Source organism: Caretta caretta, chromosome 23 (assembly GCF_965140235.1).
Source record: "Caretta caretta isolate rCarCar2 chromosome 23, rCarCar1.hap1, whole genome shotgun sequence".
Taxonomy (NCBI): Eukaryota; Metazoa; Chordata; order Testudines; family Cheloniidae; genus Caretta; species Caretta caretta.
The window spans coordinates 902,238-922,668 of record NC_134228.1 but is presented as its reverse complement, the minus strand read 5'-3'; the positions used below and the strand labels follow the sequence as shown (position 1 = coordinate 922,668).

Here is a 20,431-nt window from a genome sequence, read left to right as displayed (position 1 = left end):
GGCTCCTTCACTCAGCCCCTTCCCCTCATTTGCCGCCCTCCCCAGGAACCCGCCACAGCTGGGCTCGTTAGTGCTAACTACTGCTCCGACCGGGATCAGCTGGGGACCAACTGCCCCCTCACAGGCCAGGCTGAGCCCCACTCCTTGCAAAGGGTCACCAGCCTGTAACAGGGCCCCACTATAACAGCCCCATGGGGGCTCACAGGTGACCCTACGATAACAGCGCAGGCTATTTGGGATGTCTCAGCCCCGCAGCGCAGGGCCCGTAGCTGTGGTGACTTGCGCACAGTTCGCACGCTGTCACCGTGCACCGGGGCACGTCTGAGTGTGTCAGAGCCCAGGACACTGGGGCGGCCAGGCTGATTCTCACGGTCACAAGGAGCTGGGCCCCCCCCAGCGAGTGAAGGGCACAGACAGGGCCAGATTGTGCACTGGGCAGTGAGGAATGCCAGGGTGCGCGGCCTGTCACACCCGCTGCATGCCAGGGCCCTGGGTCACCCATTGGAAACAGCCACCCACAGTGACCCTCACCGCCCGCTCTGGAATGCAGCGGTTCAAATTCCCGGGGGTGGGGCCAGGAGCCAGGACTCCTGGGTTCTGTCCTCAGCTGTAGAAGAATCAGAGTCGGTGAGCCTGGTGTAACTTCAGGGCTAGACCAGGCCTGGGAGTTTGGTGTCAAATGTGGCTCATGAAGCCTGATTCTGTCTCCCCCAGATCCCTGTGCTGGCATCTCCCCGGGTGCCAAGCCCTGCCCCTCAGGCTCAGCGGTGACCGCCCAGGCGCTGCGACAGGGACCAAGGCACTAAACCCTCTGGGCGCTCTCAGCGGGGTGGAGAGGGAGGGTGGCCCAGTGGTCAGGGCTCTGCCGTGGGACTCGGGAGACCTGGGCCAAGTCTGGGCTCCAGGGAACTGCGTGGCCCTGCCTCACCCGGCACAGTGAGGGCAACGCCGCGGCTCTACGGCGATGGGGGCCAGAGACGAACCGGAGCACAGGACAGAGCCCTGGGAAACCGACCCTCCCGGCGAGGGGGGGCTGTTTCGAGCCTTGCCCAGGCGGAGGGGCTCTCCCCTTCCCAGGCACCCCTGGGGTTCTGGCCTGTTTGGCTGCTGAGGATTCAGAGCCGTGGGGCTGGGGCACGCCCGGGGGCCCAGCCGGCCGGGAGCCTGGGTCACTCGCTGGCCCTGTGGCGCCCGTGGGGGCCGGGCGCCATCACAGGAAGCGGGCGCTGGGGACGAAACACTTTTATTGCTGACACACGACTCCAGGTGGCAGGAGAGAGAGGGGTTCAGAGGCCACAGTGATGGGCAGAGGGGGGATGCGCTGCAGGGGGCTCATGAGGGGAGGGCAGGAGCCGTTCTGCAGGGGGCAGGAGCTGCTGAAGGGCCAGAACTAGACGCCAGCCAGACGATCCCACGCGAAGCCACGCACCAGCCTCTGTGGTTAGAGGGGCAGGCGTCACCAGCTGGGATTTGCCAAGGATGCTGCAGGGGCCCAGGGCAGAACCTGGGGGGCCTGGCTGTGGCTGTGGGGCGGCCCCCCTCCCAAGGGGGCAGGAAGGTTTGGTGCCTGAACTCTAGGGGCGCTCCCCCGGCCTGCTCCATCCCTCAGCCTGGCCCCTGCAGAAGGGCAGCAGCATCCGCTGGCTGAGATGCAGGAGCCGCTGGGTGCTGGCAGCAAACAACCCAAGAACAGTATGAGTGAGTGTGTCTAGGGGTGTGTGTGTGTGTAGGGGTGTGTGTGTGGGTTTGTGTGTATGGAGTGTGTGTAGGGGTGTGGGGGGGTTGTGTGTATGGGTGTGAGGGGTGTGTGGGGGTGTGTGTGAGTATGGGGTGGGTGTGGGTTTGTCTGTGTAGGGGTGGGTGTGTGGGTTTGTGTCTAGGGGTGTGTGTATGGAGTGTGTGAGCATGGGGTATGTGTGGGTTTGGGTGTATGGGGTGTGTGTAGGGGTGTGTGTGGGTGTGTGAGCATGGGGTGTGTGTGGGTGTGTGTGTAGGGGTGTGTGAGCATGGGGGGTGTGTGGGTTTGTGTGTATGGAGTGTGTGAGCATGGGGCGTGAGTGTAGGGGTGTATGTGGGGGGGCAGGGGTGTGTGTGTGTGTCTCCCCACTCCCCTTCTCGGCCACCAACCCTCCCCGTCCTTTCCCACCTCACGCCCTGGCGGCCCCCAGTCCTCGGGGCTCCGTGCGCAGGGACGTGGGGGGACGTGGGGGAGGGCTCTGGACAGGGGCAGCCCCTCCGTGTGGGGGGGGGGTCAGAGGTGAGGATGCTGCTGCGTGCCTGGGCGGGGACATGCCCAGACCTTCCTGCTGTGGAGCGTCACATGGGTCACCCTGGCCCCAGAACATTCGGGAGCCCCCCCACCGGGGTCAGGAGCCAGCCAAGGCCCATGGCAGGAAGCAGGGACGTTTGGGGGAGGGGTCTGCGGTTAGGCTGGGTGGGGGGGTTAGCGTTTAAATCTGGGCTCTGTGCCCAGTGGGGCAGGATCCCACATCCCCGAGCTGGGTCCCAGCCCGTTCCACAGGGCCCGCGAGTCTCCAGCTGCGGGAAAACCCAGCGGCGGGGCCGCAGAGCGAGGAGCCCGGGGCTCAGCGCACGGCTCAGCCCGTACCCTCGCCGGCCCAGAGCCAAGCCCGCCCCGGGGCAGAGCCGGGCAGGGAGCGCTGAGGGCCTGAAACTTCCTGAAATCCAGCTGGTGTTGGTGACAGGCAGAGCCGGAGCGAGTGTCCGTGCGCCGGGTTCCCCTCCAGCCAGGCGACCCCCGAGGCCGGTTCCTGAGCCGCGATGGGTCAGGGGCTAAGCTGTGCCCCTCGGTCCCCTCTGGGGGCCAGTCCCAGCAGGCTGGGGAGCTCCCCACAGACCCCAGGCTGCTCGAGCTACGGTGCCCCTCCTGGGCCCAGGCCGTGGGCGGCTCAGAGGTCAGGGCGTTTTCTGAGTGGGCAGCACCCTGCAGCTGGGCGGGGGGCTGCCAGGCCAAGGAGCCTCCATGGCGTGGAGGACGGATCTACAGGGCCTTGGCGCCCGGCAGCTTGTACTCCTCCATGATCCGCAGCACGTCGTCCAGGATGGAGGGGCCCAGGTCCAGGTCCAGCCCCAGCAGGGACTCGGAGCGCGGGACAGAGGCCCCGGGGGAGCACGGGGGCTCCTGGGTGTCCGTGCCGGCCCGGGTGCCGTAGCCCAGGCCCCAGGGGCCCGGGAAGGAGCCCTCGGAGGAGTCGGCGGAGAAGGAGACGGAGGAGGGCAGCTGGTTGTAGTGCGGGAGGGAGAAGGGCAGGCCCTGCCCGCTGTGGAAACAGCCCTCACCGCAGCTGACGGACATGGAGCGCTGGCTGCTGGGCAGCTCCTCCAGGTGCAGCCGGGGCGGCTTGGGGGGCGCCTGCTCCGGGCTCGGTGCCCCGCTGAAGACAGGCAGGGAGACGGCGCTCTTGAGCAGGCTGCGGTAGCCGCTGGCGGCGGGGCCCCGGGCCAGCTCCTGGCCCACGGCCTGGGCGCTCTGCGAGGCCAGGCGGCGGCCCAGGGGGGGCAGCAGGTCGTACTTGCCCTGCAGGAAGGAGAGTTCCCCGAACATGTCGCCCTCGCCCGCCGGCCCGATGTGGGCGCTGTGCCGGAAGTCCCCCAGCGGCGGGCTGATCATGTCGCTCGACAGCACGTCCCGCAGCCGCAGCTTCCGGCCCCGCTTCGGCGTCGAGGGCTTCAGGTAGATGGGGGTCTTGGCGGGCATGGCGGGGCGGCCGGCGGCTCTGAGGCCTGGCAGGCGCCCCCAGGGGCCAGGCACTTCCCCGAGGCCCAGTCCCTCCTCGGCCTGGCGGGTGCTCTCGGGAGCCCGGCTGGGATGGTACCTTGGGAGCTCAGCCACCAGCAGGACCGGCCCAGGACGTCCCCTTCCTCTGGGGTTTCGCAGGCACCCCCGGTCGGCACGCCAACTCAGGATCCCGGCGTCGGGGCGACCAACCTCGCTCTCGCCCCCTCAGCCGGCCGCGGGGGGCAGCATCTCCACCTGTAACAGCCAGAGCAGGGAGCGTTACCGGGGGGCCACGGCGCTGCCTGGGGCACCTAGCCTGGGGGGTGTTCGCAAACCACGCAACAGGGAGTGTGGGGCCGGGGCTGAGGCTGGGTTCCCCCAGGGACGGGCCAAGGCAGCAGGGGGGGGCTGGGACTTGCAGAGCCGAGACCTGGCATTGCTGGGTCTCAGGGACGCGGCTACGGAGCAGCCCCAGCCCCAGTGAGAACGACCCCCTCCCTGGGGGCTGGTTCCTGGGGCCACTTCCACCCAGCCGGCCTAACGTGCTCTGGGCTCAGACACCTGCTGTCCCCAGTGGGATGGGTTAGCAGCGGCTTCACGTGTGCAAACACCCCCCCACACACAATGACGTACACCGCACACACTTGACAGCCACATGCATACACACACAAAGCTCCCAGCACCGTGCGGACCCCCCCATCCCACCAGCAGCTCCCTGCCCTGCCCGGGGCACGTGCATCACTAGCCGCGGGGGGTCAGGCCCTGCTCCACTTCCGCCGTGCAGCGCGAGGCTCCGACTGGAGCCACCAAGGGGCCAGGAGCAGACCAGGGAACCCTGGGCTGGGCTGTGCTTGAGGGACCCTAATGCGGGGCGCTGGGCAGCCAGCGGGATCCTTCCCACGGGCACGTGGACCGATCCACGGGCACCACTACAACCCGGGCCACCAGGGCTCCCTGGGGCAGCTTTCCAAGAGCCTTCAACTGGGGGGGGGGCTGAGTGTGTGCACGCATGGGAGTGCACATGCGTAAGTGTGTGCGTGTGAGTGTGTGAGTGCACATGTGAGTGCACACACGTGTGCATGTGCAAATGTGTGAGTGTGCATGTGTGTGTGAGTGTGAGTGCACGTATGTGTGACGAAGCGGGACTGTTCTTAATGTTTCCTCTGAATAGTGTGGGGGTGCCTCAGTTTCCCCTAGGCAGTTCTTAAGTCTCTAGGGGGTGGGGCAAGGGTGTATGATCGTTGCAGAACCCTAAAGAGCAGGGGTGTGCAGGGGTCTGGACACAGAGAATGGCCGACACCCTGTTTCCTGGCAACGGATGGCCTGGGCCCTTCCTCCCTGCAAGGTGAGAGCTAAAGGGTTGGAGAACAAAGGAATCAGGTGACCTCCTGGCCCGGGAAAGGAACAAAGCCCAGAGGAAGAGGGGCTGGAGGGAGTTTCAGTTTGGGGCTGGCTGGGACATGGAGTGAAGGGCAGACGTGGTTGTCTGGCTCACTGCCCCCCAAAATGGACCCAGCTGAGGGGTCCGGTTCTCTTCACCTGCAAGCTCTGTGCTAGACCATGTTCCTGTCGTCTAATAAACCTTCTGTTTCCCCGGCTGGTTGAGAGTCACGTCTGACTGCGAAGTTGGGGTGCAGGACCCTCTGGCTTCCCCAGGAGCCCCGCCTGAGCGGACTCGCTGGGGGGAAGCGCAGGGAGGCGCAGAGGATGCTGAATGCTCCGAGGTCAGACCCAGGAAGGTGGAGCCGGGTGAGCTGTGTGTCCTGAAGACAGGTTGCTCACAGAGAGGAGACTCCCCCAGAGTCCTGCCTGGCTTCGCGGGGAGCAGGTCCAGAGCATCGCCCGGGGACTCTGTGACAACCGGTGGCAGCGGTGGGATGTACTGCACCCCGCGGATGGCGCTTCCTGCAGTAAGTGACTGGGGAGCAGTAAAACGAAGGGGTATTGATGGGGACCAGGTGTGCTGAAGATTCAGAGAGAGACTGTTTCAGGGGGCGGTTAACCCCTGGAAGTGTGTGACCAGAGAGAAGGACTTTTGCAGTAACAGGGGCCCCCTGGGGATCGCAGCGAGCGGTCCAAGGGGCAGAGGAGTCTGCGGCTCGACCCTGGCAAAGAGGTGGTGACCTCGAGAAGGGCTGGCACACTAGGGGTTCTCCCTGGAAACCATGGGGAGCTGAGAGCACACAGGCCTGTGAGTCCACAACAACTGGGGAAGAGCGGAGTGATGGCCTGTCACCGTCTCCTTAAGAAGGACATTGTAACCCTGTGCAGAAAGAGAGGGTTGAGCGTTGGAAAGTTCACCAAGGCACAGTTCATCGTGCAGCTGGAGGAGGATGACCGCTCTAAGGAACAGATTCCTGACCCCAAATGGGGCTATAGCAGGATCTGGGAGCAACTGGAGCGGGAGCCAGACATCCCCAAGACTCCTGTCCCCGACCAGACGAGGGTCTTCACGATCGGGTTCCCCATCCACGGATCGAAGACGGACAGGATTGGAGCTGAGTCCGAGAGAGCAAGAGGACCGTGGGAGACAGCGAGAGCCCGAGAAAGAGCTGCAGAAGCAGCAGCAGCATGAACTGGCGGTGGGGGAGCGGAGAGGCCTAGGGGACCTCCCCAGGGGTGAGTGGGGATAGACCCCGGGGGGCCAGTTCCGCAGGGAACCTCGAGACTAAATTGCTGCCCCTGGTTAAGGAGGGGGGATGTGGATGCCCACCTCACTGCCTTTAGCAGGCTGGCGATTTGAACCAGGGGGACCCTGCGGAAAAGCCCCGGTGTCTAGCTCCCTTGCTGGGTCCCAAGGCCATAGACTCCGTCAGCCAGATGGTTGGGGAGGTGGACAGGCTCCCACTCCTGATCCCAACCTATATGTCTGTGTGGAGTTCCCTGGGGTCAGGCCCCTCGGACCTCCAGTGGGAGCGGAAGGTGATGGTCAACGGGGAGACATTCCTGGGGTGGCGAGATCCTGGGACAGAGAGAACTGGTGTCAGACCCTGGGGGGTGCAGCCTCAGATGCCGAGGGGCTGTGTGAGCTGGGTGAGGGTCCCAGGGACGAAGCCCCTCGCCCTGCCTATGGCCCAGATCCCTGTGCAGATCCAGGAGGGGTGGGGCTGGCTGGTCGTTGGGGTTCTCCAGGACACCAGCTGCGAGACCCTGTTGTGGGGTGACTGTGTCTCTTTGGGACAGGATCCAGGCCCTGCTCCTGTAATGGCCAAGGGTTTGAATTTGAATCCAGGGAACCAATCGGTGGAGAGGGAAATGATCAGTGAAAATGCAGATGACCTGGCTGGCAGGGGGGAGGAGCTGCTAGGCTTAGGCTACCTGCCTGCCTGTAACCAGACCCCTGGGGCTCCCCGCCCCCCTTGCACACCGGAGAGGGGGCTCAGGGGGCTCACCCTGGCTCTGATGCAGTGAGGAAAGCAGCGAGCTCGCTGCCTACCCCCACTGGGACAGCAAGGGCAGCGCTGAGCACAGTGGGAGCTGAGACCCCAGCTGAGTGGGGGGAGACACAGGCAGGGCAGGGGAGCTGTGGGGAGTGGCAAGGTGCTGGGTAAGGAAAGTCTGGATGAGCCTAGGCTGCCTTGTGAGCTGATGGCTGTGTCTAGTCAGCAGGGTGGGAAGGCGAGGAGAGTGGAAGATGAGTGTCCCTGGACCTTACCTGTTAGCTGGGTGGAGAAGTGGGACAGGGAAGGAAACGTGCCTGTGTCTGTCAGGGGTATTGACTTGCCTGTGGAGGGAGCTACCCTGATCTCCAAGCAGTTGTCTGTGACCAGCCTTGTGTGCTGGGACCAGGGGAATGAGATCCCAAGCTGGGTGTCTGGGAAAGGAGAAAGTGTGTCCGGCTCTTCTTTGTCTATGGAGCAGACAGAAGGGGCCTTTCAGCCTGTGATGGCTGAGGGGAGTGCAGTTGTCTCAGAGTTGGCTCTGGATTCAGCTAAAGTCCAGGAAGGGAAAAGGGTCCTAAGTTTGTGTCTGCTCGGGAGAATGGCCCTGTAACAGGTCGCATCCAGTTAGTGTCTATGTAATCCCAGAGACCAGACAATTCGGGTGCTTGTATTTTGCCTGTTGCTAGTGTGTGACTGGGAAAGGGTGTAGCAACTCTATCTAATCAGGGTGAGATCCTAGCCAGGGCACAAGGAGAGCATGAAGGTGATGTGATTATGTTACCTACTGAGGGTGTGGAAACCTGTAGCAAGAAGGAAAAGATTCCTGAACTTGTGTGTGGCAAAGGGAAGGAGAATGCTTCTGACCTTTGTGACGAAGTGGGACTGTTCTTAATGTTTCCTCTGAATAGTGTGGGGGTGCCTCAGTTTCCCCCAGGCAGTTCTTAAGTATCTAGGGGGTGGGGTAAGGGTGTATGATCATTGCAGAGCCCTAGAGGGCAGGTGTGTGCAGGAGTCTGGACACAGAGAATGGCCGACACCCTGTTTCCTGGCAACTGATGGCCTGGGCCCTTCCCCCCCTGCAAGGTGAGAGCTGAAGGGTTGGAGAACAAAGGAATCAGGTGACCTCCTGGCCCGGGAAAGGAACAAAGCCCAGAGGAGGAGGGGCTGGAGGGAGTTTCAGTTTGGGGCTGGCTGGGACATGGAGTGAAGTGCAGACGTGGTTGTCTGGCTCACTGCCCCCCAAAATGGACCCAGCTGAGGGGTCCCATTCTCTGCACCTGCAAGCTCTGTTTTAGACCATGTTCCTGTCGTCTAATAAACCTTCTGTTTTACTGGCTGGCTGAGAGTCACGTCTGACTGCGAAGTTGGGGTGCAGGACCCTCTGGCTTCCCCAGGAGCCCCGCCTGAGCGGACTCGCAGTGGGAAGCGCACGGAGGGGCAGAGGATGCTGAATGCTCCGAGGTCAGACCCAGGAAGGTGGAAGCTGTGTGAGCTGTGTGTCCTGAAGACAGGCTGCTCACAGAAAGGCGACTGCCCCAGAGTCCTGACTGGCTTCATGGGGAGCAGTTCCAGAGCATCGCCCAGGGACTCCGTGACAACCTTTTATCTAGGAAGTCTGTCAGTTTGCCTGAAAGGGGATTGTGTAGGAATCCGCCTGATGGGCCAGAGGTAATTCTGGATGTAAGGGAGACCCAGAAAGAGTCTGTTGTTGCTCAGGAAAGTGTTCCTCTAGAGCAAGCCCTAGGGAAAGAGGGTAAGAGCAGAATTTCTGTGAGGGGTGAATTGTTGCATAGAAAAGCCCTAGGGAAAGGAATCCTCCTGGAGTCTTTGCAAGCAGTTTACTGCCACTGAAGGGTGTGAAAGTGATTTAAACAAGAAAGTTTCAGTTCCTAACAGCCAGAAATTTTCTGTTGTGAATGGATCCACCGACTTTCCTGTTGAAAGTCCCAGTGTGGAGAGCTTTGAGAAGGTCTCAGATGGAGTGAAAGCTGTTAAGAAAGTTAAACAGTCCTATAACCAAGTGGCTGTGTTTGGCCAGCTTGTTGGGGAGAAGATCCAATCCCAGTTTGACCCCCTGGAGTTTTGGGGTGGCCAAAGGGCATGGGCCGCATAAACCTTCCCACATGCGGCCTGCAAGTGCTATCGACCACCCCCCCCCCGACCTAAGGGAGGGCGTGAAACTGGAAGGGCCTGGTGTAACTCCTACCAAGGAATGGGAGAGATGCTGGGGCATCCACGGGAACGTTGGTGGCTTCGAACTTCCCCAGTTCACCGGCTAAAGTGACCCCACTCAGTTCGATCTCGAAGGGGGGAGAGATGTGATGAAGTGGGACTGTTCTTAATGTTTCCTCCGAATATTGTGGGGTGCCTCAGTTTCCCCTAGGCAGATCTTAAGTATCAGGGGGTGGGGTAAGGGTGTTTGATCATTGCAGAGCCCTAGAGGGCAGCTGTGTGCAGGGGTCTGGACACAGACAATGGCCAACACCCTGTTTCCTGGCAACGGATGGTCTGGGCCCTTCCCCCTGCCAGGTGAGAGCTAAAGGGTTGGAGAACAAAGGAATCAGGTGACCTCCTGGCCCGGGAAAGGGACAAAGCCCAGAGGAGGAGGGGCTGGAGGGAGTTTCAGTTTGGGGCTGGCTGGGACATGGAGTGAAGGGCAGACCTGGTTGTCTGGCTCACTGCCCCCCAAAATGGACCCAGCTGAGGGGTCCTGTTCTCTGCACCTGCAAGCTCTGTGTTAGACCATGTTCTGTCATCTAATAAACCTTCTGTTTCCCCGGCTGGCTGAGAGTCACGTCTGACTGCGGAGTTGGGGGCAGGACCCTCTGGCTTCCCCAGGACCCCACTTGGGCGGACTGGCTGTTGGAAGCGCACGGAGGGGCAGAGGAGGCTGAATGCTCCGAGGTCAGACCCAGGAAGGTGGAAGCTGGGTGAGCTGTGTGTCCTGCAGACAGGCTGCTCCCAGAGAGGAGACTTCCCCAGAGTCCTGCCTGGCTTCGTAGGGAGCAGTTCCAGAGCATCGCCCGGGGACTCGGTGACAGCATGTTCATGTGAGTGAGTGTGCATGTGTGAGTGTGTGTCCATGTGCAAGTGTGCACACACGTCTCCCCGGGGGCCTGGCCACCCGGCTCCTTCCGTCCTGCTCCCGCTCTCCAGCCAGTCCCTAGTTTTGTTACCATAAATGGCCAGGCTGCCTCCACTTCCTGCCGGGAATGGACCCAGCGGGGCAGATTAAGGGGGAGGAAACCCCCCCCCCCCGCCCGCCCGCCCGCCCGCCCGCCCGCCCATCTCTGCACTGGGGACAGCAGGGCCCAGCCCGCCCCCTCCCAGCCTTTGTGCTGTAGGGCTGGAGACGCACAGTGGGGTCTAGTGGTTAGTGCTGGGAGCCAGGACTCCTGGGTTCTATCCTTGGCTCTGGGAGGGGGGTGGGGGCTAGTAGTTAGAGCAGGGCGGGGGGGGGGGACTGGGAGCCAGGACTCCTGGGTTCTCTCCCCGGCTCTGGGAGGGCGGTGGGGGCTGGTGGTTAGATTCACTGACTGTGCCATCTAACAGGGGAGGCGACTGAGTGCAGGAGACACCCCAGAGCAGACGGCACACGGAGTCCTCCAGCTGCGACAGGCACCAGCAGAGCAGTGGATTCATTCAGCACCATGTCCTGCCCAGGGCTGCCCTCGCGCGTCCCACGCCCAGGGCAAATCGAGGCCAAACCTCGACCCTGGGGGTGGCGCAGATGGTGGGCAGATTGGACCAGATTCACCAGGGGGCCCTTCCCTGAGGCCGCCGACTCTGAGACCTACGGAACCTGCCCGGCGCCGGAGATGTGTCCACACAGCCCAGCGTCAGCCTGCAGCAGGGGCCCAGAGCAGCCCCTTGCACACAAGACCCAGCCAGCATCCTGCCTCCCACTGCAGCCAGGCCCAGCAGCTCCAAAGGAAAGTGCCAGGAACCCGGCCTTGGGCAGCCGTGGGACAGCACAGCGCTGCCTGGTGAGAGCCGTGTTCCCCGAGCGATGGCCTGTTACACTCCCGTCCACACCACCTGGAGCATCATCCCAGCAAAGCCTCAGGGCCCCGTCGCGCCGGGGGCTGCCCAGACCCCAGCCAAGATTGGGGCCCCGTCGCGCCGGGGGCTGCCCAGACCCCAGCCAAGATTGGGGCCCCGTCGCGCCGGGGGCTGCCCAGACCCCAGCCAAGATTGGGGCCCCGTCGCGCCGGGGGCTGCCCAGACCCCAGCCAAGATTGGGGCCCCGTCGCGCCGGGGGCTGCCCAGACCCCAGCCAAGATTGGGGCCCCGTCGCGCCGGGGGCTGCCCAGACCCCAGCCAAGATTGGGGCCCCGTCGCGCCGGGGGCTGCCCAGACCCCAGCCAAGATTGGGGCCCCGTCGCGCCGGGGGCTGCCCAGACCCAGACTGTCTCCATAGTGAAGAGCTCACAACAACCCTATCAGACGAGGCAGACTCATCACCCTGGTTTTATGGATGGGGAACAAAGGCCCAGAGAGATTCCCAGATTCCAAGGTCAGAAGGTACCATGGTGACCGGCTGGTCTGACACCCCTTGACCCCGGTATAACACAGAGAACTGCCCCAGGGGAATCGCTAGAGCAGAGCTCTTAGGAAAACCTCCTACCCTGGTTTACAAATGGTCAGTGCTGGAGAATCCCCCAGGTCCCTGGGAAGTTGCTCCAGTGGTTAATTACCCTCACTAGCAAAACTTGCACCTTGTTTCCCGGCTGAATTTATCTAGCTTCAAATCCCAGCCGGCAAGCCTGGCGAGCCGGCCAGGAAACATTTGTTCCCCGCAGGCAGCTACAGACGGGGATAAAGTCACCCCTGAACTGTCTCTGTGCTCAGCTAAGCAGCCAGGGCTCCTGCCGTCTGTCGCCCCCAGGAGCTTCCGAACCTGTCGGTCATTCTCCTGGCTCTTCTCAGACCCCCCGATTGACCAGCGGGCCCCAGAACCAGCCCCAGGCTCCCAGCAGCGTCCCACCAGGGCCAAACACAGGGGAAACCACCTCTCTGCTCCTGCTGGAGATTCCCCTGTTCCGGGGCCCAGGGTCGCCAGACAGGGTCGTGTCCAGCTGAGTACTCACCACAACCCGCAAACCTTTGTCAGGGTCCCTGCTCCCCCGGCAGCATCCCTCCCCTGTCAGCACGGGCGTACGGCTCCCGTTTTCTGCTCCTAGCCGTCTACATTTGCATTCAGCCGCATTAAAACACGCAGTGTTCACCTGTGCCCAGCTTGCCAAGAGATCGGCATCGCTCTGTGCCAGTGACCCGGGCTCGGCTTTGTTTCTCTCTCCCCATCAGCAGCGACTTGCCTGGGAGGGGTCTGCAGCAGAGCTGGGACAGAATCCAAGTCGCCTGCATCCCTGACCGACCCCGTCACCACGTCGCCACCCTGTGCGAGGGCCCCCACATCCCTGGCCCGCTCCTCCCTGCCTGGCCCAGCCTGCAGCTGCCAGGACAAGCCCGGGGCTCAGGACCCCCAGCCCTGAGGTTCAAGGACCTGGGAACAGGGACTGGCTGGAAACTCCCAGCCCAGTTTCACTCCTAACCAATGTATGGGGAGGGGCTCCCGCCTGCCGAGACCCACCTGGCTCCCCCCTTGGTCCTGCCTCCTCGGGGGCATATGTTCCTGGCTGAGTGGGGTGGGGGGCTTGACCCCGGCTCAGGGCCGGTACAGGAGTGGGGAGGGGTGCATGCCGTGCCCGGCCCAGGGGGGCCTGGCCATCAGATGCGAAGCCAGGAATGGCAGGGGGGCGCTGAACCAGCCGAGCAGAGCGCGGAGCGCCGCCCTGCCCTTCCCGGCGGCACCGGCGGGGGATGCTGCCTGGGAGCCAGGCCCCGCTGCATCTCGAGCTGGGCACCCACCGTCCGACGCAGCCTTTGCCTCGCCCCGCTGAGCTGTCCTTGCCCCGGGCCCGTTCCCCGGTCGTGTCGGTCCCCATGCGCCCAGGCCCATCCCGGCACCGTTCTCCACTCGCGGTGCACCAAGCCAGGCCCAGCGCCTCCCACGAGCCTCTGGGCGAGACCTACCCCCTGGCCAGGCCGCAGGGACCCCGCCAAGCCCTGGGTCGCGCCACAGGGCAGCCGAGCCCCAGGATGCCTCCGGCTGGTGCCTCTGCACCCGTCCACCCTTCTGGCCGAGAAGAGCCGGTGCTTGGCGCTCCCCCCTCCGCACACACCCCGGCGTTGTGTAACACTGCAAGGGCCCCCCTGCCCCCGGGGGAGGATGTGACACGCTGGGTTATAAATAAACCGCACGCCCGGGAGCGGAGCCCCTTTAATGCCAGGGCCGGGGGGAGGGCGTCCGGATTAGGGACTAATCCTGCCCCCAGGGCAAACCCCCCATTCTGGGCTCTGGGGCGTGAAGGGAGCAAACAGAGACGTGGGTCTGGAAATCTGCCCCTGGCAGCACCCGGAGCTACAGACCTGTCCCCGCGCCGGCCACAGCCCCTGGCCCAGGCCAGCCCCCCTGCCCTGTGCCACGGGGAGGGAAAGGGGTTCACGGGCGCAAACCCCGAGGGGACACCCAGGCCGACAATCACCCCCCCCCCACCAACACACAAATACAAATCTGGCTCCCACGCAGAACCCACCACACGCGCTGCTCTCTAGCCGCAGCCTGCGCCCCCGTGTTAACGCACCGTGTGCACGCAGGGCACGGACACGCACACCCAGACACACCCACCCGCTGACACGCGCGCCCTGGCCGGCCCCAAGCTCCCCCCAGCCCCGGGTCGCCCCCGCACCGGCGGCCCGGGGCCCAGGCTGGCGCCGTTCTGCCCCCCGGGACCCCGCCGCCCCCATGGGCGCCGCACTTGCCTGGGGCCGCCGGCAGCTGCCCCCGCTCGGGTCCGTCCTGCGCGGGGCTGGCTCCGCAGCCGGGAGCCGCGGGGCGGGGGACGGGGTCGGCTGACGTAAAGCCCCGGTCCGGCCCCGCTGCCCCCCCAAATCCCGGGCCCTGGGGCTGGGGGCTCGGGCGGGGAGGGGCCGCCCGAGAGTGGCACAGTGCGCGTGCAGCTCTGTGTGCAACCGCGAGTGCACAATGCCAGTGCAAACGTGTGCGTGCAAGCACGTGACGGCGCAAAAGCGGCAGGGTACGCGCGTGTGCAAACGTCTGTGCACAGAGTGTGCCCACGTGATTGTGCAGTGGGTGTGCAAATCAATGAGCGTGCGATGTGCGCAAACTTGTGAGTGTGCAGACGTGGTCAGCTGGTGGGGCATGTTTAGACAGGGCTTGGGAGGGACAGGCTGCAGGTGGGGGGCTGTGAGGGGCACAGGCAGGTTCGGGGGAGATCTGGGGGGCACAGAGTGCGGGGCTGTGTTTATGGGGGGTCACACAGACCCAGTTATCTGCAGAACTGTTCCATGAGTCAGGGCTTCCTCTTCCCCTCTACAGGGAAATGGCTCCCTCCTGAGTCTTTGACCCCCCTGGGAGTGGGGGGCGACAGAGCGAGGGTGAGTCAGGGACTGTGACTGTGTAACACACGGATTCCCCCCCCCCCCCGCCCCGACAGACAGACAGACAGACGCACCCTGTCAGCACTCAGCTAATAATGGGCGAATGAAGCAGGGCGCACTGTGGGGGGAGCCAGGACTCCTGGGTTCTCTCCCTGGCTCTGGGAGAGAAGTGGGATCTAGTTGGGGGGGGGACGGGGACTGTGAGCCAGGACTCCTGGGTTCTCTCCTTGGGTCTGGGAGGGAAGTGGGGTCTGGTGGGACTGGGCGGGCAGCTGCGAGCCAGGACTCCTGGGTTATATCCCTGGCTCTGGGAGGGAAGTGGGATCTAGTGGGGGGGGGGGGGGGGCTGTGAGCCAGGACTCCTGGGTTCTCTCACTGGCTCTGGGGGGGAAGTGGGGTCTGTTGGGGAGTGGGGCTGGGAACCAGGACTCCTGGGTTCTATCCCTGGCTCTGGGAGGGAAGTGGGATCTAGTGGGGGGGGGGCTGTTAGCCAGGACTCCTGAGTTCTAACCCTGGCTCTGGGAGGGAAGTGGGGTCTGGTGGGGGGAGCTGCGAGCCAGGACTTCTGGGTTATATCCCTGGCTCTGGGAGGGAAGTGGAATCTAGTGATGGGGGGAGGGGGCTGGGAGCCAGGACTCCTGGGTTCTCTCCCCCGCTGTCACTCACTCGGTGGGCAATAATGAATCATCCCTCTGCACCTCAGTTTCCCCATCTCTCAAATGGAGCACCACACCCACCCCACATGGTCTGGGGTTGGGATGTGTGGGGCGTGTTGCTGGGTCGGGGCAGGGCGCGGAGTCGAATGCCGCTCTTGGCCTCGCAGCCCCTGTGGCACCTTCAAATCCAGTGGAAGAGGCACTAAGCCCCCCAGCTCCAGCAGAGTTTGGACAGAGTGTGAGGCCCTGACACTGGGGCCGGGGGGGGGGCAGGGCTGTCTGGACCCCCCAGGGCAGAACAGGCCCCGGGTGACCCTGGGCCCCAGTGTGTTCTAACTGGGAATCCCCTGGGGGATGCTGAGTGGGAAGGTGTGGGTGGGGTGTCCTATGGGAAGAGTTTGATGTTGTGTGGAGCTATGGGGCGGGGAGGTGGGGGGGTTAATCTGTGTGGGACGGGGAGAGATTGTTCTGGGAACTGCAGGAATTTCCCTTCTTTGTTTCCTGCAGAGGAATCCCAGGAACCGGAAGTCGTTGTCCATCCGTCTGTCCGTCCCACACACACACAATCACCCCATGGGGACAGGAGGGGGAGGAGAAGGAGGGGGCAGTTTCCTGACAAAATAAAACAGGAAATTTCACAGGAAAATTAAATTGCAACTAAACAAAAAACCCTGATCCCAGCTCCCAGCACTGGCCAGACCCATTCCCATAGGTTTGCCAGTGCCCCATAGTCCTGACCCACACCTCTGCAATCCCAGCCCAGGGCTCCCCACACCCAGCTCTGCCCGACCCGCAGCCCCTGCTAGCCCAGCCCTGCCCCCCAGCTCTGCCGGTGCCCCTCACTCCCGACCCACAGCCCCTGCCAGCCCAGTCCTGCCACCCCCCCACACCCTATAGCTGTGATTTCTGTCTTTGCAACCGGCCCATGTTCCAATCTCAGCTGGCTGCAAAGAGCTTTTATGATTCCCAGCATCTCTCACTGCCTCCCGCCAATGAGCCCTGTGGAGTCATGGGGGTCCACTGTGACGAAGTGGGACTGTTCTTAATGTTTCCTCTGAATAGTGTGGGGGTGCCTCAGTTTCCCCTAGGCAGTTCTTAAGTATCTAGGGGGTGGAGTAAGGGTGTATGATCATTGCAGAGCCCTGGAGGGCAGGTGTGTGCAGGAGTCTGGACACAGAGAATGGCCGACACCCTGTTTCCTGGCAACTGATGGCCTGGGCCCTTCCCCCCTGCAAGGTGAGAGCTGAAGGGTTGGAGAACAAAGGAATCAGGTGACCACCTGGCCCGGGGAAGGAACAAAGCCCAGAGGAGGAGGGGCTGGAGGGAGTTTCAGTTGTGGGCTGGCTGGAGACATGGAGTGAAGTGCAGACGTGGTTGTCTGGCTCACTGCCCCCCAAAATGGACCCAGCTGAGGGGTCCCGTTCTCTGCACCTGCAAGCTCTGTTTTAGACCATGTTCCTGTCGTCTAATAAACCTTTATTTTACTGGCTGGCTGACAGTCACATCTGACTGCGAAGTTGGGGTGCAGGACCCTCTGGCTTCCCCAGGAGCCCCGCCTGAGCGGACTCGTTGGGGGGAAGCGCACGGAGGGGCAGAGGATGCTGAATGCTCCGAGGTCAGACCCAGGAAGGTGGAAGCTGTGTGAGCTGCGTGTCCTGAAGACAGGCTGCTCACAGAAAGGCGACTGCCCCAGAGTCCTGCCTGGCTTCATGGGGAGCAGTTCCAGAGCATCGCCCAGGGACTCCGTGACATCCACGCAACACGGGGCCTCACAGCCGCCCCGTGCGGCTCTTGATGCCGGGCTGGGGTGGATGCCTCCCCACGGCACGCAGCGGCCCCACTCACAATGGAGCCATGCCACTGGCTCAGGTCACTGGCTCAAGCCGCTTCCCCCAGCCAGGCCTGTGCCTTTGAGTCCAACCCCCCATGCCAAACAGCACAATCCAGGTCCCTGAAATCACAAGACTGGCTTGAATCGTAGCCAGCACTGCCTCTTCACCTCCTAGTGACCGTTGGGCGTCCCCGTTCCTCGCTTCTCTCCCCAACCAGCAGGGATGGAAACGAGCCCTGTCCAGTTAAACCGAGATTCTTGCCTCATCCCAGGACTCCAGGAGCTGGGGCTTTCACAAAACACCAGAGATGGTGAGAGTTGGCAGCACCGTGGAGGGAGCAGCTACTAGAGCCCAGCCAAGGGAGAGTGCGGGGCACGGGGGGCGGCCTGGAGGGGCAGGGGTGGCCTGGGGGGTGGCCTGCAACTCTTCTATTCCCAGAGCAACACCCGCAGAAGTGACAGACACCCTCTGCATCCGGCGTCCTCACTGGTCCCCTCCCCAGCGCAGGGCTTAACCTGCTGCCCAGGGGAAGGAAGCATCAGGCTCCAGCCTGAGCCAGGGCGCCCCCCACGCACACCTGCCCCAAGCGCTGCTCCCACCCCAATCTGCCCTGGAGTCCTGGGCCATGCTGGTCTGGGCGCGGTCTCTGCTGCCCTAGCACGACGGCTGAGCGGACAGGGACTGAGCCGTGTGCTGGGGCAGCTCAGAGGGCTCTGGGGCCAGGGCTGCGTCCCCCAGAAGCCTGGGCCCACAGGGATCCCTGGCCACTGGGGGCTTGCGCATCCTGGCTGCGGAGTGGCATGTTCCCAGCCTCCCCTGCAGTCAGAAGGATGGTTCTGGGCTCATCCTGGCATCGTCCGCTCAGCACCGCCCCTCACTTGCCATTCCCATGGCCGTGGGGCCCTGTGAGATTACCCAACTCTAGCTGCCAAGGCACTAATCCACCACGGGTTTGGAGCTTCATTAGGTCCCTGACCCACTTTCCCTGTAAGAGGATGAGCATCTATATATAGCGGTCCCTCAGGCGGGGGCTGCATTAGCTCCCCCAAGGGTCGATTAGTCTAATGAGATTGCCCACAAAGACCCTGATCCCAGCATACCACCTGCCTGGCACTGCTTTCCAGGGTGCCAGGCCAGAATGAGATTAATCTCCCAGGAGGAGAGGCAGCTGCAGTGGGAGGGCAGACATTAGCCATCTCCAGAGCAGCTTGTGGATCCACTGGGGCTGAACGACCTGGGACATTCAAGGCAGGAGTGTCAGAGAACTTGGCAGCCCCATGCTCTGAGCTCCAGGGCCCCCATGTGCTGGTCTGTTACATAATCGTCTGTCTGCAGCAATGACCGTGGCCCTGGGCCAACGTAACCAGGCAGGACCATCAATGCAGTAAAGGGCTCCGTGACCTTGGGGGAGCCTTTGCTGTGGGTCAGACCCTGTCCGTGCCCTGAACATTAATGCACAGTTAGTCCCTTTTGCACCTACTCCTGCAAATACCCCCTATGCGGGACACTGACCCATGGCCTGATGGGGCACGGTTTCCAGGATTTGGGCAAAACAGCCCTTTGCTTGATCTCACCCCCTCACCCCAGGCTGCATTAAGCTCTGAAGCACTTGGACAAATGCCATCAAATGAAGGCAAGTGAGTTGGGCCAGGTCCACACTAGGAATGGCTAAGTCATTATGCAAGGTAACCTATTTCCCCTTGTTTTTTCCTACCCCCCCCCCCCCAGACGTTCTTGTTAAACCCTGGATTTGTGCTGGAAATGGCCCACCTTGATTATCATACACATTGTAAGGAGAGTGATCACTTTAGATAAGCTATTACCAGCAGGAGAGTGGGGTGGGGGGAGAGAAAACCTTTTGTAGTGATAAACACCCATTTTTTCATGGTTTGTGTATATAAAACATCCTCACTGCATTTTCCACGGGATGCATCCGATGAAGTGAGCTGTAGCTCACGAAAGCTTATGCTCAGATAAATTGGTTAGTCTCCAAGGTGCCACAAGTCCTCCTTTCCTTTTTACTAGGAAAGAGGTCGGTCTAACTACATAACTCGGGGTATGAACAATCCACCCCCCCAAGCGACGCAGTTACCCGGTGCCGACAGCACTAGGCAACGGGAGAAGTCTCCTGTCGACCCGGCTACCCCTCCTGGGGAGGTGGATTAGCTATGCCGACAGGGGGTGGCCTAGGCAGCGTCTCCACTGAAGCAACGCAGCTGTGATGTTTTAAGTGTAGACGAGTCCTAAGTCACGGTCACAAAGCCCTGTGCAGTTCCACCTCTCCCCAGGCACCAGGCCCCTGTTGCTACGAGCTGGCCGTGTGCATGCCAGGGAGCTCCTGTCCCCTGTCCCACCCAAGTCTACCAGTAACTTAGGGCACATCTACACTTGAAATGCTGGATCGCCCCCATCTTGTGTCAGCGTGACACTGCCTGCACTCCCACTGAGCTGTTCTCTCGCCCCTTCGCATGCACCAGGCCTTACTGCTGCCTGCACAATCTGGGCCCCCCATGCTGGCTGCTGTGGGTCGGATCCCGCTCGGCTATGGGAACGTTAAGGCCCCAAATGCCAGCCAGTGGTAGGGAGGTGTCACGGCACCACCTAGAGGGTGTCGGGGTTAGAAGCAATACGCAGACAGCAAAGAAATCCGTCATGCAAAAGACTCTGGGTGTCCCACACCTCGCAGCAAAAGGTGGCTGTGATAAAGTGGGACTGTTCTTAATGTTTCCTCTGAATAGTGTGGGGGTGCCTCAGTTTCCCCTAGGCAGTTCTTAAGTCTCTAGGTGGTGGGTGTGACGAAGTGACTCAGCAGGGAGGGGGGAGTGTTGACCTGGGAATGTGCCCTGGGGATGGGAGACCTGAGAGCCTGTCACCTGAGCCAGGAGGGGGAGGGGGAGGTAACACCTCTGCCCAGGAATGTGAACAGAGGCTGCAGCAGGGAACCTGCTGGGTGGGGTTAGTTGGCAGTTTGGAGGCTGGGGAGAGGAACACAGGGAACCCCAGGGCTGGGGTCTAAGCTCCCTGCTCCCCCAGAAGGACGTGATCGAGGGGCCCTGGTTGTACCCACAAGCTCTGTTGTGGACTGTGTTCCTGTTGTCCAATAAACCTTCTGTTTTACTGGCTGGCTGAGAGTCTCAGTGGATCCCAGGAAGAGGGGTGCAGGGCCTGGACTCCCCCACACTCCGCGACAACTGGTGGCAGTGGTGGGATCTACTGCACCCCGTGAACGGCGCTTCCTGCAGTAAGTGACTGGGGAACAGTAAAACGAAGGGGAATTGACGGGGACCAGGCGTGCTGAAGATTCAGAGAGAGACGGTTTCGGGGGGCGGCTAACCCCTGGGAATGTGTGACCAGAGA

At 62.5% G+C, this 20,431-nt stretch overlaps 1 protein-coding gene across 4 annotated transcripts; it reads right to left on the bottom strand.

The window, feature by feature from the left end:
- Positions 1–1,226: 1,226 nt before the first annotated feature.
- On the bottom strand, positions 1,227–14,187 carry LOC125628121 (cdc42 effector protein 2). 4 transcript variants are annotated; one of them, XM_075122468.1, is made up of 2 exons: positions 13,948–14,187; positions 1,227–3,994 (listed from the first exon to the last, which is right to left on the bottom strand). In XM_075122468.1, exon 2 carries the CDS (start codon positions 3,716–3,718, stop codon positions 3,002–3,004), a length of 717 nt encoding a protein of 238 aa, XP_074978569.1. In that variant the 5' UTR covers positions 3,719–3,994; positions 13,948–14,187; the 3' UTR covers positions 1,227–3,001. The 4 variants fall into 4 exon arrangements, with proteins under 4 accessions (XP_074978569.1, XP_048688877.1, XP_074978570.1 ...); XM_048832920.2 differs by lacking the exon at positions 13,948–14,187 and adding an exon at positions 13,159–13,351; XM_075122469.1 differs by lacking the exon at positions 13,948–14,187 and adding an exon at positions 12,351–13,129.
- Between the last annotated feature and the right edge of the window lie 6,244 nt (positions 14,188–20,431).